At 43.7% G+C, this 27,042-nt stretch overlaps 1 protein-coding gene across 3 annotated transcripts in view; it reads right to left on the bottom strand.

Annotated features, from left to right (window-relative positions):
• The window catches only part of FOCAD (focadhesin), a 301,056-nt gene that overhangs the window by 239,115 nt on the left and 34,899 nt on the right, over positions 1–27,042 (bottom strand). For all 3 annotated transcript variants that reach the window (XM_084773534.1, XM_084773535.1, XM_084773537.1), the window contains exons 3-4: positions 25,054–25,128; positions 21,042–21,196 (exon numbers count right to left, since the gene is read on the bottom strand). In XM_084773534.1, the coding sequence (XP_084629660.1) occupies positions 21,042–21,196; positions 25,054–25,128 (230 nt within the window). The remainder of the gene's footprint in view (positions 1–21,041; positions 21,197–25,053; positions 25,129–27,042) is intronic.

Genomic DNA, 27,042 nt, shown 5'->3' with positions numbered 1-27,042 from the left:
AACAAAATGACCAGTTAATCTCACTGTGACTCAATAAAATTAAACAGAGAAATTTTATAGTATATAAAAAAATTTTATAGTGTGCATAGTATATTGTATTTTATAAGAGAAAGCTGCTGGAAATACTTCATGCTAACACAGTTTGAAACAAAACTGGGCGGGGGGCACATAGATGAGGAAAATAAGGCCAAGCCCACGCCAAGAGCCTGTCAACACAATGCCAAATGGCCTGGATCTGTGCTTGAGCTGACAGCCTTCTTTGATGGTGACAGAACAGGTGATGGAAGGTCTGGGGACCCCACAGGCCAGTCACAGGGTCTGCTCAGAGCACACAAATGCAAGGGAGTCCCGCTTGTCTTTACACAGTAGTAGGAGGTGCAGGATGGCCTCCAAAGAAAGGCTCAGAGACGTGTCCACACAGGCTGCTTTGCAAAGCTACTTGCAGTTTTCCGTGGTGAGGTGGGCATCTGCAAGGGATAGTCCACAAGGCTAGAACAGCCTCCTCAGAGAGGCAAGACAAAAGCTGAAACTGTCTTAGGAGGGTTTGACGGCACCTCCTGGAGGCCTCACTAAATAACAGAGGTCTGGCCTGCTTTCGTCCATTGGGATTGCTGGGTTTCTTCCGACAAGCCCTGCGATTGTTACTCTCAATATCCAGACTGCTCTTGCTTAGAAAGAAGCCATCTCAGTACTCACCGCCTTGAGATGAACTGTTCCTTTACAACTCTGCATCCATGTATTTTATTCTGAATTAGGAGGTTGGCCTGGGAGGAAACTGGGTCAACCAAAAAACACTCTCCTTTACAAAGACCCAGAAGTTTTCAGCTTGGAAACTAAAGCTGAAAGAACCTTTGGTTGAAGAACCTGCCCTGGTAGGGACTGTCCAGCCTCAGTCACAAAGTGACACAAAGCCATTCAATCTCCTGAGAGCATCTCTAGGATCTGACTCTTCCAAATATGCTAATTCATTAAAGATAACAGACCAGACCTCAAGCTTGCATTCTGCCTCAGTCTGCATGGTGGGCTTAGGGGTGTCCCTCTGTGCTAGCATGTCCAACCAAGCACAGAATAGATAATTCATAATAATTGTACATACTTGAAAATACACTAAAAATCAGTTAATTTTTAAATGCTGGCTGATTTTATAATATGCAAGTTATATATTATTTTTAATATAAACAAACACAAGAAAGAATTTAGTAAATAAATATGTGGTATCATTACAGATAACAGAAGAACTTAACTATAATTTTTCAAAAGTGATTATAAACATTCAAATAATAGTTAAGAAGAAAAAACAATATATAACTAAAATCAGTGTCAAGAAAGCTAGTGAGAACAATTCTAAAGGGAAAAAAAGTTGCAGTGAGAGACTAAATCTTTATAACCTAAATAAATGATAGACAGGATGGATATCCATTTAAAAAGGGAAATAAAATAATATATCCATGCAAATCCCAAAGAATAAGACTCACAGCACCCAGGTGAGTGAGTGGGGACACACACCCTTTCACACTGAGCAAACACTGCTCCAGTCTTTGCAGAAAGATGGTTTACAGTATCTATAAAACCTTTAAATGAAGATGCCCTGTTCACACACACTCTGTATCTAAAAACCCTCCTACAGTTAGCCCTTGCATATACTCAAAGAAAGATACTGTACTGTATTGGCTGTCTTCAAAAAAGAAAAAGAAAAAAAAAATACATGTTTGCCAGTAGGGAAATGTTTAACACTATGACACATCTAACATTACAGGCCATCCTGTACTTGTAAATAACGATGCAGGCAAACCTGTAAACAGGGGCATGGAAAGATGCCCATCCCATAGATGATGGGAGAAGAAAGACTTAGAACTAAACACTTGGAAGAGCTGTGCACAGAAACTGTTTTGTTTTGTTTTTTCCCTTCAAATTTCTCTGGTACTAGTTTGTTCAAATTCCATACATCTAGATCTGATTTCAGACTCCAGCTTCCTCTACATCCCAGGGAAAATTAAGACCAGGCCTTGGAAGACTCTCTTGCACAACCTAACATTGCTGGGGCTTTCTAATCCTACCATTTCCTACTTTTCATCTGGACCCCCCAAAAAGTAGTTTTTAAAAAATACAGAGGATCAAAGGTTTGTCAGCAGTCCCTCGGAGCAGCGTGGGGCTCCACTGCATCTGCCCACCTGAGTCCTGACTCAGAAAGCTGCTGCATTTCTGCTTCCTTCTGCCTTTTCTCTTGGATGTTGGCCAGAGCTGAAATATGCTCTCTCCAGCACTCTGAAGCTCCCCTCCTGCCTGCGGCTCCATGTCCACCATGTGCTGACCTCCATGCTGGCTTAACCCAAACAGCATGGCTTTCTCTCTCTATCCTACTGAGATTTACAGCTTCCTGGCCTGGGAGTTTTTCTTTCAAACTGTAATAAAATTTACCACAAGCTTTCTCTTGAGTCCATTCATAAATTCGTTTATCAACGAGACTAAGAATTCCAAGAGGGGCTGGCCTCAACTTCCCCAGTAATACGTGACAGCCATGAAGGGACCAGACTGCTCCAAATCTCTGGTAGCAGACTTGGGAGCTCCCATGGACATATTACAGAAGCTCCTCTGAGGACACAGCAGGTGACTGGAGTCTAGGACCAAGCATCTGAAGGGGCTGCACACTGTGATCTAACCACTCCAACAGCTATCAAAGTGCCTGATATCAGACCCTGGACTAGTCCAGCCTTCAAATTCATAGGGAAAACTGAGGAGGAGTCCAGTGGATGGAGGTTCTTGTGAGTCCCCACAGGGATGCTAAGGGACTCTGATTTGGTCATTTTAACACGTCCTTAGCTCAGTTCTCCTGGTTCCCTGCCTGGGGCTTGTAAGGCTAACAAAGAACTCTTGCCCTGCTTCTCTCTCATTTCTCTGTCCAGGCACCTCTTTCCTTCCCTATAATCTGGCTGTTAGACCAGTGTAACCACTGGAGGTTTTTTAAGGACCCCAGGATGGGAACACTGGAGGTGTGTCCTAAACTGCCACACCCAATGACCGCACCCAACAGAAAGAAGCCAGATCCAGTCATCGCCAATTTCCTAAAGCAATTAGGGTTTCCTCTACAGGAAATGAGACAAACAGATTAAGCATAGGGCCTCAATTTATGTCCTAGGTCATGGGCCAAAAATGTCTGCTCCTGTCCTGGCTGGAAGAAGAAATGCCAGAAGTGTTTGTAAACTCTAATCCCCACTCTAGATCCAAAGTGATCTATTCAAAGGAAGGAATGTTACAGTAGCATTGAAGGCCCATTGAAGAAAGTTGTTGCCTCCTAGTCAAGACTGGAATCCACTTCTGGACAGACATGCCATTGTCTCCCCCCTTAAGAGTTAATCCAGCTACGCACATTAATCATCACCTGGCCAAGGAACTCCCCTTGAAGGAGGTGGGTTCACCAAAAGCCATGTTAAAGAGATAGAAGGAATAATTATCCCTTTAATGAGATAATACACTTTTCCTCTAAAAACTCCTGCCCCCTAGTACACTCTTTGCAAAGCACCAGGGGGCTCCTTTGTGTCTGCTCCTCTTTCTGAGTCCCTGCAGCTGAACTCAAACAACATCCCTTTCTCTCTCCTCCACCCCTCCTCCAGGAGGCTGCCAAGATCTACAGCTTACCTGCCCTGGTATTTTTCTTTTAAGCTCTAATAAAACTGACTCCAAGTTTGCCTTTGAATAACAGAAGAAAAAAAAAAATTACCTTTCTACTTTCACAGTTTAAAAGTGCCTCCTTTTTGTAATTGAAAAATAAAACATATGCATAACTTGATTAGCTGTTTTAAAAGAACTGGGGTAGAAGGACAGCAGTGTAGGATGAAGCTCAGTACACATGGCTTGCCTGCATGTAAAAAGCTTTAAATTCAGTTAAAAAAAATTGGGGAGGGCCAGGCGTGGTAGTGCACATGCCTTTAATCTCAGCACTCGGGAGGCAGAGGCAGGCAGATCGCTGTGAGTTCAAGGCCAGCATGGTCTACAAAGCAAGTCCAGGCCAACCAAGGCTATACAGAGAAACTCTGTCTAGTAAAACCAAAACAAAAAACAAACAAAAACAAAAAACAAACTAGTTGGGGAGAGGGGTTATAATCTCCCTTCAGGAAATACTCTGAAGACAAATAGATTAAGTTTGACTATCTCCATGAGCAAACATTTATTTAGGACGAGCCTTGAGCCAAAGTGCAACCCAAACACAAGCCAAAGTGCAACCCAAACACCCACTTACAGCGCCTCTGCCATGCAGCCCACCTGATTTTCTGAGCTCCAACTCAAAACCACCTAGCTTTTCCTCTGTCTGTCTCTTGCTTGGATTCTGGCCAGTGCCTAAGCATGCCTTCTCTGAAACTCTGGGCTCCCTGCCTATTTCTCTGACCTCCACACCTACCAGTAAACACATGAATTTCTCTCCATCTCCCTCCTCCTGGCACATGCCAGGGTCTTGAGCTCACCTGCCCTGTTGGTTTTTTCCTCTCAAACTCTAATAAAAATAGTCCTTTAGATAAAAATAATTTTTTTAAAAAAATGTGAATGTTAAGTTTGAAAAGTAGCCTTCTGAGGAATCTTTCAGGAGTTGGAATTAGCTTTTAGATAAGCAGGCTGCCTGAGTCTGAGGCACACAGGTACACAGAACAGTTAATTAGCAACTCAACGAAAAGACTTTAATCAGGGCAAAAGAGAGCTGATTAGATATTATGCCTAGTGTATTCACCAGAGAACCTGTTCAAGATGCAGCATTTAAAGAGAGGCGGGGCGTAGCCAGCTGTGCTCTAACTGTCCCTACTCAGCATTTGAATGGCCCCGTATTCCATGTGTGCAAGTGTGAGCCTTCCTACACACCCCGTTCTCTAACACCTTCCTAATGTCACAACCCTTTAATACAGTTCCTCTTGTCATGGTGACCCCCAGCCATAAAATTATTTTTATCGCTAATTCATAACTACAATTTTGCTACTGCTTTGAATCATAATGTAAATATCTGATAGTCAGGAGATATGACATGTTACCCCTGTGAACGCTCATTCAACACCTAACCAAGGGGGTCACGCCCCACAGGTTGAGAACCACTGGTCTAGAGGGAAAGCTCATTGTGGCATCGCACCAAACACGTGAACAGAGATGGCGGTTACATGCGTCAGTTCGGACCGATAGACCAAAGATACTATTGTGTGCGGTTGTTGAAGGGAGCTCTGAAGATAAATTTAGTTCTCCAGTTACAGGACTTACACTGAAATACCGCCCAGCATGGTAGTGCACTCCTTTAATTCCAGTACTCTAAAGGCAAAGGCAGGAAGATCTCTGGAGGAAGAAGCCAGCCTAGTTCCAGGTGAGTTCCAGGATAGCCAGGACCACACAGAGAGACCCTATCTCAAAAGAAGAAAAGAAAAGAAACTAGAACATGTACTCTCTTTAACATCCAAATGTGTTATTTAGTCAGTGGATTTCAATTAACAACAATGGGACCTGGGCGTAGTAGTGCATGTCTTTAATCCCAGCACTTTGGAGCCAGAGGCACACGGATCGCTGTGACTTTGAGGCCAGCCTGGTCTTCAAAGTGAGTCCAGGATAGCCAAGGCTACACAGAGAAACCCTGTCTTGAAAAAACAAACAAACAAACAAACAAACAACAGCCCAGGCCTTAAGGTCAACAATCAATAAATGGGACCTCATGAGGCTGAGAAGCTTCTGTAAGGCAGGAGACACTGTCAAGAGAACAAAGCGACAGCCTACAGACTGGAAAAAGATCTTCACCAACCCTACATCTGACAAAGGTCTAATATCCAAAATATATAGAGAACTCAAGAAATTAAACACCACCAAACCAAATAACCCAATTGAGAAATGGGGCTTGGAACTAAACAGAGAATTCTCAACAGAGGAATATCAAATGGCTGAGAAAGACTGAAAGAAATGCTCAACCTCCTTAGTCATCAGGGAAATGCAAATCAAAACAACTCTGAGATTCCATCTTACACCCATCAGAATGGCTAAGATCAAAAAATCAAGTGACACCACATGCTGGCGAGGATGTGGAGAGAGAGGAACACTCCTTCATTGCTGGTGGGAATGTAAACTACTACAGCCACTTTGGAAATCTATCTGGTGCTATCTCAGAAAACTGGGAATAGGGCTTCCTCAAGACCCAGCTATTCCACTCCTTGGAATATACCCAGAAGATGCTCCAGCACACAACAAGAACATTTGCTCAACCATGTTCACAGCAGCCTTATCCATAATAGCCAGATCATGGAAACAGCCTAAGTGTCCCTCAGTAGAAGGATGGATAAAGAAACTGTGGTACATTTACACTATGGAATACTACTCAGTTATTAAAAACAAGGAATTCCCAAAATTTGTGGACAAATGGATTGAACTAGAAATGATCATAATGAGTGAGTTAACCCAGAAGTAGAAAGAGTCAAATGGTATATACTCACTTATATCTGCACATTAGCCCAAGGTGCATGTCCCACGAAAGCCTTCACTTACCAGGAAACTGGGACAGAGGGGAGGACATCCTATTGGGACTCTAGATGAGAGAAGCATGGGAGAATGGCAAAGTAAAAGGATCCAGAGGGTCCTAGAAACCTACAAGAAGAACATTATGATAGGCAGATTTGGGCCCAGGGGTCCCGCTCAAACTATGGCACCAGCCAAGGACAATACAGGCAGTAAACTTCAAACCCCTACCCAGATCTAGCCAATGGACAGGACATTCTCCACAGCTGAGTGGAGAGTCGGGTCTGACTTTCACACGTACTCTGGTGCCTCATATTTGACCATGTCCCCTGGAGGGGGAGACCTGGTGGCACTCAGAGGAAGGATAGCAGGCTACCAAGAAGAGACTTGATGCCTTATGAGCATATACAGGGGGAGGAAGTCCCCCTCAGTCACAGTCATAGGGGAGGGGAGTAAGGGGAAAATGGGAGGGAGGGAGGAATGGGAGGATACAAGGGATGGGATAACTATTGAGATGTAATATGAATAAATTAATAAAATTAAATTAAAAACAAACAAACAAAACAAAATCAATTAACAACAATAGGATTTACTGGCTAGATTTATAGAAAGCCATCCTTTCAAAGACTGTACAGGTAAACAATGAAAGAATTATAAGTAAAGGAGAAATATAATCAATATAGTTTTTTAAAAATTAAGATTTTTTTCAAGACAGGGTTTCTCTGTGCAACAGCCCTGGCTGTGCTAGACTTGCTTTGCAGACCAGGTTGGCCTCGCACTCACAGAGATCTACCTGCCTCTGCCTCTCAAGTGCTGAGATTAAAGTTATGAGCTACCACACCCAGCTACTATAACACACATATTATCAAGCAATGAGACAACTCTGGAGGAGAGGCAGTGCTTGGTTTTGTTGTTAGGGTGTTTGTTTTCATTTAGTGAACTTAATCCATATACTTGCAACATTAAAACTATTTAGATTCCAGACAGAATAAGAAAAGGAATAAATATTCAGATGGCATATAAAAACTCAACTGTGTTAAAGACTATCAACTTATGTAGCCAAATCACCCACATTGCAACTTTCTGCAAAGAGAGATCTAGCAACACTAGACAGCTCCTGCAAGGTAACATAAGCACAGCTGCAAAAAGCACCTTTTTGAGATGTTATTTTCTTTCCATCCTTCCCATCTGAACACATTTATTATGCAAGAAAATCACTGAACAAAAGGATTTTTTAGACTTTATTTAACACTCCCTCCCCAGGCTGCTTCCCAAGAGTGAATCCAAAAACCACCTTAGAAATAGGACAATAGTAAAACCTCAAAGAATGAGAGTTTTAAGTGTATTTAAAGTCATAATTATATCTATGATAAACCATTACATTTTTTGTAAAAGAAAATCTAACTGAGCATATCAAAGGATGCCTAAAAATTTCTCTTTAAAGATTTAACGTTTTAATCTGTGTAGGAATGAATGTGTGCATGTGGCTATGTGCATGTGAGTGCAGGTACCCAGCAAGACTGGAGTTGCAGACCACTCTGAGCCTCCTGAGGTGGGGAAGGGGACTGAACACAGACCCTCCAGAAAAGCACCAAGTGTTCTTAACTGTTCCTCGGGACCTATCCAGCCCCAACCTCTTTAGAATTTAGTAAATAAAAAGGCATGTGTATGTTTGTCCTGAGTTTTACCTGTATAAATTAAACGTTAAAGTAGCCTGAGTAAATATTGGAAAAGTTCTCCTGATAGTATTTTAAGAAATAAATGAAGAAAACTAATAAAATTAGTGTTATTCTAAAAGCCCTAGCCTAAAGGATCAAAAGGCATAGTAACTGCACGTTAACAGCCATTAGCACCACCAAAATCCATGTGTCTCCTCATAAAAGTACTATTATGCACCTGAAAAACCCTCGTCTTAGCCAGGCGTGGTGGCGCACACCTTTAATCCCAACACCTTGGAGGCAGAGGCAGGCAGATCTTCATGAGTTCAAGGCCAGCCTGGTCTACAAAGCCAGTCCAGGACAGCCAAGGCTACACAGAGAAACCCTGTCTCAAAAATAAAAAGTAAAAAAAGCCTCCCCTTAGGCAGGCCTTTTCTGAAAATTAAATGAGTAATTTTAGGTGAGGTTATGAAGCACATGGCTGGATACATAAACAGTACTCAGTTAAGCTTACTTCCTTTACTGTGATTTTTGCTTTGCTTTCTTTGCTACTGTTCCAGTTTGGAGGGATTATTCTATCTTGTTTTTCAGTGTATGCACAGTCTCTGTGCACACACAGGTATACATGAGTGTGTTCTTGTGTGTGCTGGTGTGTGTGTGCTGGTGTGTGTGTGCTGGTGTGTGTGTGTGTGTGTACATGCAGATTTCATAGATCAACCTCAAGAACTGTTCTTAGTGCTAGCCATCCAAGGTCACTGATTCCATGCAGAAAGCTTCTTAGAATAGCATTGAGCTCTCTCCTGCCACTTATTCTCTACCAATTCAGTCACTACACAAGGGACCTAAGCATGCATCTTCTTTCTTACACAGCAAAGATATTGCTGGTACAGAGTTCAACTGTGACCTCGAAAAAGGTGTGTCTGAGTCCTAATTCCCAACAGAGGAGGCAACCTGAAGAGAGCATCCTTGCTCATTTAATTAAAAACCACAGGAAGAACTTACCCTGAGCAGACCTGAAACCCAATAGCCGGAACCCTTGTAAAAGAAAGAACAGGGATGTCTAAGACCCAAACACACAGTGTGGGTGAGAGCACAGGGCACAACTGGAGTTCTGCAGGCACAGCAGAGGGCTGGAACTGGAGGCTGCTGAGAGACGGAACAATTCCACCTGCCCCCAGAGCCTTCACAGACTTTGCTATCCACAATTATGAAAGAACACATTTCTGTTGAGTTTGATCATCAAGTTTATAGGCAACTGTGGCAGCCTTAAATTGAGCCAAGTGATCCAACTTCAGGTCCCGCCCTCAGAAATCGGAAATTGTGACCTCAACCAGGCCATCCCTTCCACATGCAAGAGGACAGCCCAGGAGTGGATGATGGTGTGTGAGTGAGCAGCTCAAAGTCAGCCTGAAGTGTGAGCCAGGAACGGAACGCACAACCTGTAATCCAATTTGTTTCTGATGCCCATGTGCATCTCTATTGTTGAGTCATATGGCAGCAGCCACCCTTTACCAAAAATGAGAAAGAAAGACAGGAGGACAGGAAAGAAGACAGACAGACAGAGAGACAAACAGATCAGGCTAGAGATGAGGCTCAGGTAGTGGAGTGCTTGCTTGGCAAGCACAATGGTTCAGTGTCAGCATCGCATAAGCATGCACGGTGGTGGCCATCTGTAATGTCAGCACTCTTGAGGTAGAAACAGAGAATCTGGGTAATATTCAACTGCACAGTGGATTTGAGGCTAGCCTCACTACACGAGACTGTGGGGTTTAGAGTTTAAGAGGAAGGGAAAGGAAGGGAAGGGAAGGAAAGGGAAGGGAAGGGAAGGGAGAAGGGAAGGGAAGGGGGAAGGGAGAAGGGAAGGGAAGGGGGAAGGGAAGGGGGAAGGGAAGGGAAGGGGGAAGGGGGAAGGGAAGGGGGAAGGGAAGGGGGAAGGGAAGGGAAGGGGGAAGGGAGAAGGGAAGGGAAGGGGGAAGGGAAGGGGGAAGGGAAGGGGGAAGGGAAGGGGGAAGGGAAGGGGGAAGGGAAGGGGGAAGGGAAGGGGGAAGGGAAGAGAAGAGAAGGGGGAAGGGAAGGGAAGGGAAGGGAAGGGAAGGGAAGGGAAGGGAAGGGAAGGGGGAAGGGAAGGGAAGGGAAGGGAAGGGAAGGGAAGGGGGAAGGGAAGGGAAGGGAAGGGAAGGGGGAAGGGAAGGGAAGGGAAGGGAAGGGGGAAGGGAAGGGAAGGGAAGGGAAGGAGAGAGGAGGGGAGGGGAGGAGGAAGAGGAAGAGTGACAGCAGTAAACAAAGAGCATTCTTATGTCCTCGCTAATTCAAGTGGATTCTGTAACTCAAGGCCCAACAGGCTCTAACATGTTCAAACATGCTCAGGAACCTGATGCCAATGTCGTTCAATATTTAATTTTTTTTTAATTTTTAAAGCCAAGTTACACAAGATTACTCAAGAACTCTGAGAGTGAAGGGACTTTCAGGACTGAGCCACATGTCAGTAACCAGAGCCATTACAAAAAGAGCCTCAATTTTCACTAGGTGTGAGACCCAAGACTCACATCTTATAATTAAAGAGTGTGGCTCAAGAGTTGTATAGAGGATTCCAAGAAATCATAGATAACAAACAAGAAAAAAAATTGGCCACGCTGTCCAAATGATGGTAATTCAAACCATTTGTGCAAATCGCTCTATAGCAGGGACATAAAAGATCACAACTGAGCATAGGAACCAGGTATTAGGTTTCTTTTTCTTAGAGTTGATTTGATTACAACACTAAACACTGCTCATATATGTTCAGCCTCCTTTAAAAAATACACATAATGTTTGGCTCTAGCTTTCAAAACATATCAAAGATGAAGTACAAGCAAGTACCCTATTTGACCAGGGATAGAATAAAAAGAGATTGGGGGGGAAAAAACAGAAGAAAAGCAAGAATATCCCAAAATGGATACAAACGGTACAAGCCTGGCCAAGCTAGCCAGGTACCTTTTTAACTGGAGATTTGTGCGTCCTGAAAAGGATTCTTGCTCAGCCTCGGTCTCAGAAACTCAGAAGCAAATAGAAGGGAGAGAAACATTAGACCCCTGACCAAATCATTGTCTAAATGCATGGAAAAGTAGAAGAAAAAGAAACAGTGTCACAGGAAGGGAGTGGGGGAATAAAAACAGTCTTGAGGAAGTATGTTTAAATGTCTGGGGGAACAAATGTGCCTTTAAGGGAAAAAAAAAGTGAGACATAAAACTACTAAGAACTTCCTTAACAAAGTCCTGTATTCTCATTTATCTTCCAAGTAACAGAAAATTGTAAAACTTTCCTCTGATGCAGTTTTCCATTATAAAAGTAATGTGTTTAGTAGCCACTCTTCTGAAATCACCCAGAAATACTTAAGCATGAATATGACTCTTAAAATGACAAACAAAGGTGCCAGGCGTGGTGGCGTACACCTTTAATCCCAGTACTCAGGAGGCAGAGGTAGGCAGATCGCTGTGAGTTCAAGGCCAGCCTGGTCTACAAAATGAGTCCAGGACAGCAAAGGCTACACAGAGAAACCCTGTCTCAAAAGAAAAAAACAAAACAAAGACAAAAAGAAGAAGACAAAGCCTCAGCCACATCTCAGCACTTTTTTTTTAAAACATTTTCTTATTTGTTTTTAGCTTATTTATTTATTGTATTTGAGTACTTTATCTGCAGAAGAGGGCATCAGATCACATTATAGATGGCGGTGAGCCACCATGTGGTTGCTGGGAATTGAACTCAGGACCTCTGGAAAAGCAGTCAGTGCTCTTAACCGCTGAGCCATCTCTCCAGCCCCATCGGCACTTTAAACAAATAGGGCAGAGTGTCCCAGATGGGGGAGGTGAAGAATCACTTTCAGAGAGATTTTGGGACTTTACAGAAAGGAGAGGGAATGGGGAGAAAGAAAAGAGAACATCTACAAACACGCTAAGAGGCCTGAAGGGGAACTTTAACGTACAAGATGGGGAGGCAGGCGTGGTCAGCTAACTAGGGCTCTGACTAGCACTGTGCCAGACAGGTGGCCACACCCGAGGTTACAGACTGAAGGCTGCATTCTACAAACATTTGAAAGGACCTTCAAGCAGGGTGGTGGTGGCGCATGCCTTTAATCCAGCACTTGGGAGGCAGAGGCAGGTGGATGGCTGTGAGTTCAAGGCTAGCCTGGTCTACAAAGTGAGTCTAGGACAGCCAAGGATACACAGAGAAACCCTGTCTCAAAAAAACAAAGAGAGAGAGAGAGAGAGAGAGAGAGAGAGAGAGAGAAGAGAGAGAGAAGAGAGAAGAGAGAGAGAAGAGAGAAGAGAGAAGAGAGAGGAGAGAGGAGAGAGAGACAGAGAGAGAGAGAGACAGAGAGAGAGAGAGACAGAGAGAGAGAGAGAGAGAGAGAGAGAGAGAGAGAGAGAGAGAGAGAGAGAGAGAAGAAAGAGCCTTCATACAAACACCCCTCCCCGGCCCCGGTCCTGCTAGATGAAATAAGGAAAAGGATGCTGAATAGTACAGAGAGCCAAGGAGTGTGTCTCCCCAGTCTCTAGCTGTTCCCTACACAATAGCAAAGCAATCCATTTCCTCAAGGAAGAGAATCATCAATAAAAGAGAAGATCCTGAGAGACGAGAATTTTCTCCAAGTACTCCTAGGAATCACTTTTAGGCATTAGACTCACTATGGAATTTTTTATCTTTTATGCAAGATTTCCTTTAAAAGCAGACTTTCAGAATTCCAGAAAATATACTTTAATTTCTCATCTTCAATACTGCTTGTAAAACACATTAACAGTAGGTCCCTTCCCTGTTTGAAAGCACAAAAGGCACACAAATCAAATGTTAGCCTAGTTTATCTAGAGTATAACCTTCCTTCCCACTGAGCCCACTTTAAGAAGAAGGGGGGCTGGAGAAACAGCACAGCTGAAATTACAGGCTGTCTTGACACCTCAATATCGAAAACTGAATACCTGGCTCCAAAGGAGAGTAAGATTTTATTCATAATCCGGTTACTAAGCAACAGTAACAAAGGCTGCATGAGCTTTCCGGAAGCTAAAAGAAAAAAACCATCTAAGGAATGAAAAGTGGGAACTCCTTACACTGGGAATCCTTAAACTCATACAAAGACAAAATGAAACACAATCTCAACACAAAACAAGCAATTCTTCAAAGGACAAGAAAAGTATATGCTACTATGTATCATTCACTTTAATTCCAGCTTACATTCATCTCAAAACTCACATTCAGGGGTGAAAATCATTTCCTTACTGTGTGTCCTTTATAGTCCCCTGCTCCTTCACCCTCCCTAGGGAAGCAATTTTCTTTTTTCAAATTTCCTCACTGATTAAAAGAACATTTCAGAGGCCTTAAGTCCATTTCTTTGTTTACAGAAGCTATAAAAACTAGTTTACAATTGTTTCCTGTTGCCCCGGCTTTGAAGCAAGAACACTCTAGGACATCAAACTATTCCTTTGAAGAGCACAGTCTCTCAAGCAGAGCCAGACACTTTCCCAGCCACTCCCTTAAGTTCAGACAGCCAGGACACTGCAAATGGCAAGGCTCTCGAAATTAGACTATACAATGGCACAGTTTCTGAGCCAGCACCCCGCACACTGTGGGCTGGGCTTCAGGTGAGAGGGGGGGCTCCTCCGACATTCCAAGGCCATTTAATAGACCAGCCCTGCAAGGGCCACCGAACTGGCAATCAGCTGGAGAGATGCTCGGCCACTTTTCCTTTCTCTGAACCTCTCAGCCTCTGGCTACAGACTGCAGAACCTCCACAAGCCACATCCTCCAGAGGTCTATTCCACAAAGGCGTCTCACCTCTGGCATTTTCTCTCCCCACTCTACCCCCATCTCAGATCCTGAGGGATGGTAATTAGAAGATAGGAAAAGATACATTTTGGAAATAATCTCTGAAATCAAAGCCAATCAGTCCTGCTGTGGCTCTGCTCTCAAGTATCTCTGGAGCCCCATAAACCTCTGTGTGAGAAGAGAAAATCCTGAGGGAAAAAGAGACTTCAGTGGTACAAACTGAAAACCCACTGCCTGGGCCAAATTCATTCCAGCTTCTAGATCCCAAAGACAGACACGGTTTTCTGTCTCTGAAGCTTCCCAAAGCAGCCCTGGAAGAAGAGGCTGGCTGGAGCCCCTGTTTTTAATTAGCCTGTTTCTTAAATTTCATTCTCATTTTTGCTTTTCATAAAAAACATAACCAGCACAAAGTTTGCTTTTTGTAATTGCTGCAAACCTCAAAGCTCTGCTACTTGAAATAAAGCAAATGAAGAAAATTCTGGTTTCTGGCATGCAAACAATTATTACCTCTACCAGCAACAATAAAGAAAACTTAGCTCTTATGTAACATGCTTTATGATCAAACAGAGCCTAAGATTACACTGGCAACCAGGCTCGGTGGCCTGCAGTCCCAGCACTGAGAAGGCTGAGGTGGGAGGATCTCCTGAGCCCCGAGGTTCCAGACCAGCAAAGGGGATGCAGCAAGACCCAGCCTCCAACACAAGATAAACAGTAAACCGGGGCTCAGGCACCACTGTGCTTGCCTTTAAGCATGAAGACCTGAGTTTGCTCCCAGAACACATGTTTAACAAAACAAAACAAACAAATGCCTGGGCACAGTGGTACATGCTTGCAATTGAGAGGTAGAAACAGGCAACTCCCTGTAGCCAGCTAACCTAGTCTTCTCAGGGTCCTTCCAGCCAAGAATTCACCTACCAGCTCAAAAAGCAAAAATATTGAAGGATTACAGCCCACACTACAGCAACTACAGAGCTACCTGTTCGTTGCCCACTTCGTAGCATGATAGGCTCTGTGCCCACAAGCTATAGCCAACACAAACCTGTCCCTTTAAAGTGTTCATTGTGAGGTATTTGGTCAGAGTGAAAAGAAACCTAATTCAATACTCTTAGACAATTTGTCCAAATCCTTAATGCTTGCCATGCCAAGAGTTATCGCTAAAGTAAACTATGGATTCTAGGTGATAAAGATATGTTAGTGTACACTCAAGGCAAGAATGACAGACCTCACCTGAGAAGCAACGCCTGCGGCTTCATAATAACTCTGTTTCCATGCTCACATGTGAGCACGTACCCACACACATTCATCCATGCTCACACGTAAGCATGTACCCACATACACACACTCATCCATGCTCACACGTGAGCATGTATCCATATACACACTCATCATGCTCACACGTGAGCATGTACCCAAACACACTCATCCATGCTCACACATGAGCACGTACCCACATACACTCAACATGCTCACACGTGAGCATGTACCCACACACACTCATCCATGCTCACATGTGAGCATGTACCCACACACATTCATCATGCTCACACGTGAGCATGTACCCACATACACACACTCATCCATGCTCACACGTGAGCATGTACCCACATACACACACTCATCCATGCTCACACGTGAGCATGTACCCACACACACTCATCCATGCTCACACGTGAGCATGTACCCACACACACTCATCCATGCTCACACGTGAGCACGTACCCACACACACTCATCCATGCTCACACGTGAGCACGTACCCACATACACACTCATCATGCTCACACGTGAGCATGTACCCACACACACTCATCATGCTCACATGTGAGCACGTACCCACATACACACTCATCATGCTCACACGTGAGCCCGTACCCACACACACTCATCCATGCTCACATGTGAGCAAGTACCCACACACACACTCCCACTGACATGCACAAAACAAGCTGGCTAGCTTCAGGGACTTTTTCAGCGACATTTCCCTGTGGTTAACAGTTTAGCCTACATAAGCATTCTCAGGTAAGGAAAATTTTGCCCACACACTTTCTTTGTCAAAATGTCCATATTTGCTCACTGTAAAATTTAAAGCTTTCTTCTTTATCTCTGGCCACATTTCCAAGAATTCTAAAACCTAGTAATGACTTATGTATAAGATTAGTCACTGGCTGAGGTCAACTAACACTAATAACCTTTAGAAAAAGCCAAAAGCCACAGGGAAATCTACTATTACAGAAGTGTGTGTGTGTTTGTCTGTGTCTTGGTGTTTATGTGCCTGTATGTGAGTTTAAATGACAGTGCCTTATAAGGCGAGGTGGGGGCATGAACACAATGCAGTGTTGAACTAGACACCATAAGTTAGTAAAAGCTCAATGCCGGAAATGGGCCTTTTAGAGTTGGCCAATGGGGTTCCATACTCCCACCCTCCCCCCAAAAAAATTATAGGTTACTGTTATTACTGTTGGCTACCCTCCAGAACGTGAGTCATAGAACAAGAATGGAGAAACTAAGTACGTACAGACCTAGAAACGTCATCCTTACTGCCTCCCTTGCACAGTACAGGAAGATGCTATGAACACTACCAGGGGGAGGGTGAGCGGTGTCTTGGCCAGCTGTGAATCCTGAGAGCTACAGTAACCTCTGTCCAGGAAAGATATGACCAGTGTGGCTCAACGGTGGCATGAACGTTACTGGCATAAGTGGACACTTATGGCTGGACTTAAGGCCCGCTCCGTAAGATAGAACCCATCCACAGCACTGTTGCTCGGCTCAGAACCTGTGCCTAACAGGTGATAGGCCCTGGGTGAGAAACTCCAGCTATTACCCTGCAAAACAGTCAGAGTGTTAAATCCACAGTCCCCACAGACAGGTGCACTGGAGCTTCTTCTTGCAGTCAATAGCTACGAACACAGAGGCCCTCAAGTGGTCACCGTGAAGAGAATAAGAGACTGTGCAGTGCTCAGGCCCGAAGGAGACATCCATGTGACAGGCCATCCTCCCAAGGACCAGGAGCATAAAGGAAGGATGGAAGGAGTCTAAGGCAGTAGATGACTACAGTGAAACTGTTCTCAGAAGACAACAGGGCAGCCGCACTGGTGAGCTCGCAGTGAGTGTGAGAAGTAGCCTCACAAAGATGCTAAGCTGGAGAGGAGCTAGTCCCACCCCAGCTGAGGCGCTAACAGCTGATGGAGAGTCTGTTTTATTTAAAGGTGTGAGCTCTGGCAGGCTGACCTTACTCTAGGGCATGAGCTCACAGCCAAGAGGATTTAAAGAAAAAATAAAATAAAAAGAAACAAAGTCATGTAGGTAGGGATAGATGTGGGAGGGGCTAGGGAGTGAATATGATCAAAAGCATTGTATAAAATTATCAAAGGACAAAGTTAGTTATTTAAAAAAAAAAGATTTATTTATTTATTAAGTACACAGTATTCTCCCTACATGTGACCAGATCTCATTATAGGTGGCTGTGAGCCACCATGTGCTTGCTGGGAATTGAACTCAGGACCTCTGGAAGAGCAGTCAGTGCTCTTAACCTCTGAGCCATCTCTCCAGCCCTTTTTTATTTTTTTAATATTTTATTTTATTTTAATTTATATGCACTGGTGTAAGGGTGTCAGATCTTGGAGCTACAGACAGTTGTGAGCTGCCATGTAGATGCTGGGAATTGAACCAGGGTCCTTTGAAAGAGCAGACGGTGCTCTTAACCACTGAGCCATCTCTCCAGCCCCAAATTTAGTTCTTAAATATTATTTTAAAGAATAGTCACTGAAGCACTGCCTATATTTGCAAAAGACTGAGAATTAGAAAAATGGTAAACTAGGATTATCCCCATACAATAGAATATCATGCAGGTAGAAAAAAATCATAGCATTCTATGCATTTAAGGAATAAGTTCCAAGATAGGCTTTACACACACACACACACACACACACACACACACACACACACACACACACACACACACAATGTAGCATCAAGAGTATTTTATGAGGGCTAGAGAGATAGATCAGTGGTTAAGGGTACTGGCTGCTCTGCCTGAGACCCAGGTTTGACTCCCAGAACCCACGTGGTGGCTCACAACTCTCTGTAACTCTAGTCCTAAGGAATCCAACATCCTCCTCTGGCCTCCATGGCTACCAGGCATGTACATAGTACACAGACATATACACAGGCAAAACACCCATATACATGAAATAATGAAATACACATGATTTTTTAAAAATTTAAAATGGCAATAGATCTATATTTTTTAAAAAAATATTTAATTATATGTACTATATATGCATAATATATAAATCTTCTAGTTTGAGAAAAAATATATGTGCATGTGAATGTTTAGTTATATATGTATCTTTTAACAATTAACATTTATTATGCATGTTTTATATATATATATAATATACATACAAAAAATAATCTTTAAAAGATGTTAAGACCCAGTATCAGTCTGACACTACAGAGAAAAACAAAGAGCAAGAAACTAGAGAGTTTGCCTCTTAACCCATTTATACACTACACTAAAACACATTTGCACTTTTAAGAAATAATAATGTTACTGGCAATTACAACCAGATGGCAGACTTACTCACTATTAGCAATGCTTATACGTTATGGTTTATAATAGTGATTGAGGACTTATAGTGATGTATGACTAATATCCCATGCCAGCATAATTTTTTAAGCTAATCCTCTAGAATTAAAGGTGATTACCCAAGCCTGGCCTAACTGCTCTTTTTCTTTTGTTTGTATGTGTATGCACTACATACGTCACAACACATGGCTGTGAGTGCCTGGAAATCAAACCCAGATCCTCTGGAAGAACAGCGAGTGTTCAAAATCAACGAGCCATCTCTCCAGCCCTAAGTGCTATCGTAATACACGTAGACACTGTGTTGGTCTTCTTGGTTACTAATGCTCTAATGTAAGAAGTACAGCTCCAGTTTCCGTGTGTGTCCAGCACATAGCCGCAGTCCCCTCCTCCCACCACCACTCCTCAGGCCAGGGACAAGGACCTTTACCCACTGAGCCATCCCATCAGCCCAAGCACTGTAACTCACGATACTATACTTACAGATCCTATACTTACATATACTTATACATATATATACTTATAGATTCTATACTTATATATATATACTTATACATATAAATACTTATAGATTATACTTATAGATTCTATACATATAGATTTTAAAGCATTTGATAACTATGGGGGATGGACACCATTATTGGTACCTGATTGAAAGAAAAAAGAAGACAAAAATCTGTGTGACTTACTTAAAGCCACCTAATGAGTTAGAAAGACATAAAAATCTTTACTTTCAAAAATCCTCTCAAAGTGACATTTTTGTTGTTGTTGTTCTTGTTTTCCTTCAAGACAGGGTAGCCTTGGCTGTCCTAGACTCACTCTGTAGACCAGGCTGGCCTCTAACTCATACATATCTGCCGGCCTCTGCCTCCCGAGTGCTGGGACAACAGGTGTGCACCACTGCACCAGCTTTAAGGTGACTTCCTTAATGGATCTGAAAGCCGCTTTTTAATATGCTACTTCTAAAATTATTAATATTCCCTATCTCTCTTACTCTTGGTGTGTCTGTGCCTAGAAACAAAATGAATACATTTTAGTGCCAACACGATCCTTACTTTTTCAGAACGATTCAGTCATCTACTAAGTTCAAAAATTGTATGAGACACCAAAACACAGGTCAGAATAGTACGCGAAAGGAAGACAGACACAGAGCTGAAAGGGCACAGGTATCTGTGCCGAAAGACAATGAAGGTGACATGGGAGGAGGAGGGAAGGAGCGCTGACCTCAGAAAGGTGAACAGTGGCACTATATCCACATAGAGAGGTTGTGGGAAGACATGTGCACCATGAGACAGGGTTTAGGGTTATAGATAGAAAGATACAAAATAAATCTGATAATCAAATATTATACAAAGAAGTGACTAGAAGAAGCAGAATAGTTTTGTTTTGTTTAATTTATTTTTTAATGTTAGAAGAGTAGAGGTGAAGAAGGCTAACAGAATGCAAACCAGAGTGGGTTTTACCCACTGCTCATCACAGCCCCTCTGAAGACATGAAAGAGATGAAGAAGCATTCCACATTATGCCATGACAATAGAAGGGAGAAGAAAATAACCTCATGACAATGAACAAGGGAGACTGGGAAGCTCCAGGGTCACATGAGCCACAGCCGTCTCATCATCCCAGTTACTGTGGGAAAGGTGGTGTGAGGCACTACCACTTAAAAATGAACCAGAGCTTCTGCCTGCCTGCCAACCTGGATAAACTGCGGCCGCTGGTCAGTGAGCAGTCATAGGCAAATGCGCTCCCAAAAAGGCTGGAGTTGCCCCATCACTGATGTGGTGTGACTGAGTCCCTACCAAGTTCTAGGGAAGGGAAGGCTCCCGTGTCATCAGGAAGGCCAAACTCTTCAGCAGCAGAGCAAAGGGAAGAGTGTGTGTCACAGGGTGCCTGGATCCTGCTGGGTACATGGAAGTTCATTAAGTGTTAACAGCAGTCTTTTCCAGAAAAGCATTTCTCCAAACAAAGAGCAGCAATTCCTTTTCCAGGAAAATGGTTTGGGTATTATTGTATTGAATTTTTCTCTGTGGTAGAGCTGGGGCTAGAACCCAGAGCCTCGGCTGCGCTGTGTCAGCACTGTGTCACGGAGTCTCACCCAGTTCTCAGCTCTCCAGAAGACTTTCCGGTGTTCCTGCTTCAACCATGATCCTGTTGGACCATCTTGGAAAGAAGCAGATCTCTGTCACCCTCTGCCATTTCTATTACCCTCTGCCTGTGAATGGACTAAACAATGCTATATAAAACAACTTCAAAAACCTTGCTCCCAGGAATACTCAAGACACACTCCTATGTCATCAAATATTTAAGAGAAACTCGTGTTATAATTTTCTAATACACATTGCTGGTGCCAAGGGCTGACTGTGGCAGATAGCCAATACAATGTAAAAAAATTGTGTCACTGTGCTTATGGCAAGCTTCCTTTTTAAAAACGAGTCAATTCATTATTGCAGCACAAATCCGTGCTCCTGAGCAGGGAGTCCGTGAGTTGTGTTTCTAAAAGCTTCGACCTTTGCGCAAACACGGCAGCCGGCGTACCTGGTGGAGGGAATCAGGTTGACTATCCCGTTGAGAACATAGCTGAACTCCGCGTGGCCCTGAGCAACAAGTGCCACCAGAGCCTCGCAGCAGGCTGAGCGAACCACCACGTTGTCACTGCAGCACTTCTCCCACAGCAAGTTCAAGGCAGCCGTCTGAAAGCAAAGCAGTGGTTAAAAGACACTTAGGATGAGGAGAAACGCGCACACAAGCTCAGCCACTCATCAACATGTAATTCACTCACAGCGGGCTAGCTTCCGTACCAAGGATGCTGCCCTTGTCAGTTCACTCCTATCGAAAACGAAAACCTCTTTTCCAGGAAAGGGAAGGGATATGTTCTGATGTAGCGCCTCTCTCCCTGGGGTCTGGCTGCACAATAACGCAGGCTGCAGGCAGAAGTGCAGGCCAAGTTCAAGCTCACAGTGAAGACTTGGCTCTAGCACCTGCTGAGCTACAAAATCTAACTGGACCCCAACAGCATCAGTTGTTGCTGAACTCCAAATACTATCTGTGCCTGAAGCTTCTACAGCAGTGGCATTTTCAGAATGTTCCTACTCTTCTGCCACCAAGCTCTAAGCCCTCCACACACCTCAGCTCCGTCCACACTGTGCCAAAACCTCTCGACTGCAATGTGAGCCGTGACAGAGGGAGCCATCGGGACACAGGACCAGCAACTGCCCATTGCAACTACTCAACTGCCCATTGTGATGGCTAGCAACAAGTCCTAAATGAATTATTTTGCCCAAGAAAAAACACCATGACTTTTCCCCTCGCACTAAGAATCTACATTCACTCACAGAAACATACCAGATGGACAGAGAAGTCAACAGAAGTTCTGATTTTGAAAACAGAACTGTGAGCTTTTTCACATTCTCAGAACTCATGGGGCCCCCACCTCAGAAAGATCCACTTATAAATAATAAATCCACATTTAAATATATTTTGAGTTAAATCTGTTGAGGTTTACATTCTTTTTTTATTTTTTAATTAAAAGAAATGTCATGGTAACAAGCATGTAGCCTCAGTGCATAGAAGAGAAATGGAGAGTGGGGGAGGGGGGAGAGAGAGAGAGAGAGAGAGAGAGAGAGAGAGAGAGAGAGAGAGAGAGAGAGATGCCTCAGTGATTCGCTTGCTCCCCCAAGTTCGATTCGCAGAAACCACCATTAGGTGCCTTTAACAAGCTCCAGGCCAGAACCTCTACATACTTGCATATGATTTAAAGTAATAAAACGTTAATGATGCTAAACATACAATGAAGCTGTTTTTCTTCTCTTTTGATGCAGTTTATCACAGTGTTGTGATGGGGGGCTGTGGAGACCGTTCACTGGAAAAATGATTTGTAACACAAGTAAGAGAAACTGCATCCTCAGCCCAGGAGGAGACAGGGGTACACTGAGGCGGGCCAGCCCCTAATCAAACTAAAACCAAAGCTCCAGGCTTACTGAGAAATTCTTTCCTGAGGGAGTAAGGCTGAAAGTACCAGAACGAGGGACAGGATACCTCATCTCCTCATACAGCCTCCACATTCACACGAAAGGTGGGCACACCAGCACACACACACACACAAACACACACTTGTACATACAACACATATATACCCCACACAAACCCTGTACAGACAACATTCATACACACACACCAAATTTTTGCATACAACATACATATACCACATACACACACCACACACCAACACCCCATGTACCACACCACACATCACACCCATACCACATACCATACACACATACACACCACACACACACACCACACCACACATATACACACCACACCACATACCATTCAAATACATGCCAGACATCATACACATGTACAAACCACATCCCACATCCCACATACATACACACCACACACACATACACATCATTCCAGATCACACCCATCACACTGCACCACATACCATACACATACATACCACACATCACACACAACATACCACACATAAACACACACCACAGATGGCAGACCACATCGCACATACATACACACACCAAATTAAGAAGAAGAAAGAAGTCTACAATTCAAGGAAAACTCAAGAGTCTGCAGCTCCCAGAGAAGCAAACAGCACTGTGCTGCCCTTCCACGGCAGCAGCTGAACACCTCTGCAGTCTTAAGACTCCACTATGGTCAGGCATTGGTGGCATACACCTTTAACCCCAGCACTTGGGAAGGGAGAGGCAGTGGATCTCTGTGAGTTCGAGGCCAACCTGGTCTACAGAGTGAGTTCAAGGATAGCCAAAGCTGTTACACAGAGAAACTCTGTCTCAAAAAAAACCAAAAAATAAAAAAAAAAAAGACTCCACTATGAAAGAACAATAGAGTTAAAAGTCAGCCACTGTAGAAAGGAAACATTTATATTCTGTTTCCCCTTCTATTCAGAAGAAAATTTGTTCTCACAATAGCCTGGGGTCTTAAATGCGATTATTCTGTTATCAAGCCAGAAAAACAAGATAACTGGATTAATAACCTCGCCTAATATGACATCGTGTCCTTCTAGAGGTAGGTAGTCATTTATTAGTGGAAAAGCAAACATTTACTTAAAAGGATGTAACATTCAATAAATGCAAGCAATTTAAGTAAAATCACTAGGATTTCTTCATAATGTGGATACTTGCATGGCTGGGATCAGGGTTCCCAGAAAACCTGATTCACATGACATTACAAACACTAGGTAAGTGCTAATTAGTGAAGTATACCACTACACTAACATCTGCACATCAACAGGCAGAAAGAAGGTGAGGGGCTAGTAATGTGCCTCAGCCAAGCAACCTGAGTTCAAACCCTAGGACTTACATGGCGGGAAAAGACGGCATACTCTCACAAGCTGTCCTCTGGCACACAAAAGCACACTGAGCCACATCTGCATGCACAGATACACACATACACACTCCTGTGTAGCAGAGAGAACACAAGGAAAAGGAAAGCAATCGATTTTTGTTGGGAGAAAGAAATGTCTTGTTTCTGCAGTTTGCACACGGGCACCTGTGCCTAGCAAGTCAAAATAGACAATACCAACTGGCCAAAGCCTGACCGGTTTTGTCTCAGCTCTCAAGCACTGCTTCCTGGCCTGGCTCGGGACAGGAAGCTTTCTTCCAGCTCTAATCATCAATATAAGGCCTTCCCAACTTAAAATTTACACTCAGGGCTGAGCTGAAGCTCGAGAAATCTCCCACACCTGAACTCAGGCCCTGCGTTCATTTTCTCTATTGCTAAAAGCATTCCCTCAGGGGGACTTCCTTCCTCCCACCCACAGTGATGGCCTCGTCCTCCTCCACCCTCCCCATGGCTCCTCCTGGAGTTAGTCACACATGCCCAAGGTAGAAGAATGAGACAGAATAAAAATCTGACACGCCAAAGGGAAGGGGGGAAGAAAATGAGGGGGAGGACGTGGAAGATGGAAGAAGTGAGGAGAGGGAAAGGAAGGTGGGGGGGGAGTAGGGGAGCAAGACAAGAGCTGTAGGCAAAACTCCTCCCAGTTCAAGATCGGTTCCACAGTGAATTGAACTGCAAGGCAAGCGCGGGGTGTGCGGCCCAGCAGGCAGAAGTGTCTAAATAAAATGAAAGCAAGGGCAGAGTCTTGGTCTGCTGCCTATTGCTGGTGTAAGCACCACGACCAGAAACAAGCAGGTGAGGAAAGGGTTTACTTCAGCTCACGGTCCAGCGGGAAGAGAGAGCAGGGTACAAACTCAAAGCAGGAAGTGAAGCGCAGTCCGTGAGGGAGCACTGATTACTGGTTCATTCCCTATGGCTTGCTCAGCCTGGTTTCTTATACAATCCAGGACCACCTGCCAGAGGTGGCACCACCCACAGCCAGCTGAGCGCCCCCACAGCAGTTATTAATCAAGAAAATGCCCCCACAGAGTTGCCCGCAGGCGAAGATAATGGGTGCGCTTTCTCAACTGAGGTTCCCTACTCTCAAATGATCCTGGCTTTTGTCATTTTGACAGAAAAAGTAACCGGCGCCACACACAAACACAAAACAAAGTTAAACACAGACCTGGTTCGTGGATTGGTGTATCTTTTCTGAAACACCATGTTCTTTTAGGACAGCAGCAATAAGATGACCTACAGCCTAAAAGAACAAACAAAATTAATGAGCATACGCGCTCAGAAGTTCTTCCCAAAGAATGCATTTAAAAGTAATCAATATGGTCCTCATTTGCATGCATGAGCAAGCTGTGCTGTCAACTGCTAAGAAACTAAAGTCCCTTTTGCTGTGTGCCACGTAGAAAGCATTGGATGAGGCACTCCACATGTGTGACCCAAGTCTTCAGAACAACCTCCAAAGTAGGCAATTTATCCCAGATGAGCAATAAACAAACCATTCTTCACAGAGGCTAAAATCATTAGCCCTCAGCTCAAATTCCTGTCACCTAATATTAAAGATAATTTGAAAATTATACAATCCATTAAAACATGAGACAAAAGCCCCAGTCTATTTTTTTTATTTTATCTTATTTTCCGAGGCAGGGTTTCTCTGGGTAGCCTTGGCTGTCCTGATTCTCTCCGTAGACCAGGCTGGCCTCGAACTCACAGAGATCCACATACCTCTGCCTCCCAAGTGCTGGCATCAAAGGCAGGTGCCACCACCGCCCAGCTAAAAACCCCAGTCTTTAAAACCTTCTTTGCATCTAAATGCAATCTGTCGTGTTTTATGGTGTCCTTAGTAAAAATGGAGGGGAAAAAATCACCCTCATTTTTATGGATGCGGGCTGTACAGAGCCGAGAGAACCTCCTCCCTCCTCCACCCTGGCCCCTCTCTTCCAGACCCTACTACATTCATCTCTGCTAACATTTTTACATTTATTTCCGTGTGTCTGCACACACGCAAGTGCTCACAGCCATGCCACAGCCCACACGTGCAGAAGTCAATTCTTTCCTTCCGGCTTGAGGGCCCAGAGGTTTGAACGCAGGTCATCCTCGGGCTTAGCACTGTCTTTACCCATGGAGCCATCTCACGGCCCTATTTTAATGTATTTATCTTTTTCCCATAGGCTTTAGGTCTTGATTAAGTTTTCAGCCTCACAAATCTCTAAAAGTTTCCCACATTCTGCTTTAATCAAAGAGCCCAAGATGAAAATCAGACTCGAGGAGAGTTGATTACATAAATACATGAATGTTACTTCCCACCACCTCAGCGTCGGCCTAACCGGCACAGCAGCCTGACAGAGGTCTGGCTGGCTGCACCATAGCCATTTTGAACACAGCTAGGGAAACTTTCCCTGCTACAACTGTACATGCTGCTCTTGGGACCACTTACAGCAGTGCTGAAAACAGCTGTCAACTTTGCAAAGTCTCTAGAAAAACTCAAAGAACTACAAGGCACACGCACCCTTCATGCACATGTGCACGTACATTTCAAATCTTGATGCTCAAATGATTTAAGACCTCAATGCTTGAATTCTGTGAAGGAAATTACTCACTTACACAAAAACAAACTGTAGTTCAATTTGCCATCTTTTGTCTTCTAGCAAAAGAATAAGAAAACTGAAGACCAATAAGAAGTTTCTATTTCACAAACTTTACTATATGTGGCCATCTGCTGAAAAGATGCACCATTATTTTACCCATCACTAAAGAATTAAAAAGGGCTGCAAATTACTCTATAATGCACAGTGCTATCTACAATTTGAGATTTTGATTTTAGATTACTCGGAGAACTCTTCTAGATTCATTTAGAAAATAGTGGACAGGGGCTGGAGAGATGGCTCAGCAGTGAAGAGCACTGGCTGCCCTTCCTGAGGTCCTGAGTTCAGGTCCCAGCAACCACATGTGGCTCACAACCATCTATAATGTGATCTGATGCCCTCTTCTGGCCTGCAGCTGTACATGCAGGGAGAGCACTGTATACATAATAATAAGTAAGTAAATCTTTAAAAAGAAATAGTGGTCAAGTTCACAAATGTGCATGTGGTACCCACTGTAGTTCAGCTGCTATCAGCAGTGGCTAGATGCCATCTAATTTCCAAAATTAAAAAATAAAAAT

Source organism: Acomys minous, assembly GCF_964271855.1.
Source record: "Acomys minous genome assembly, chromosome: 1".
Lineage (NCBI taxonomy): Eukaryota > Metazoa > Chordata > Mammalia > Rodentia > Muridae > Acomys > Acomys minous.
The sequence above is the reverse complement of the archived record's forward strand: the minus strand, read 5'-3'. Positions and strand labels throughout refer to the sequence as shown.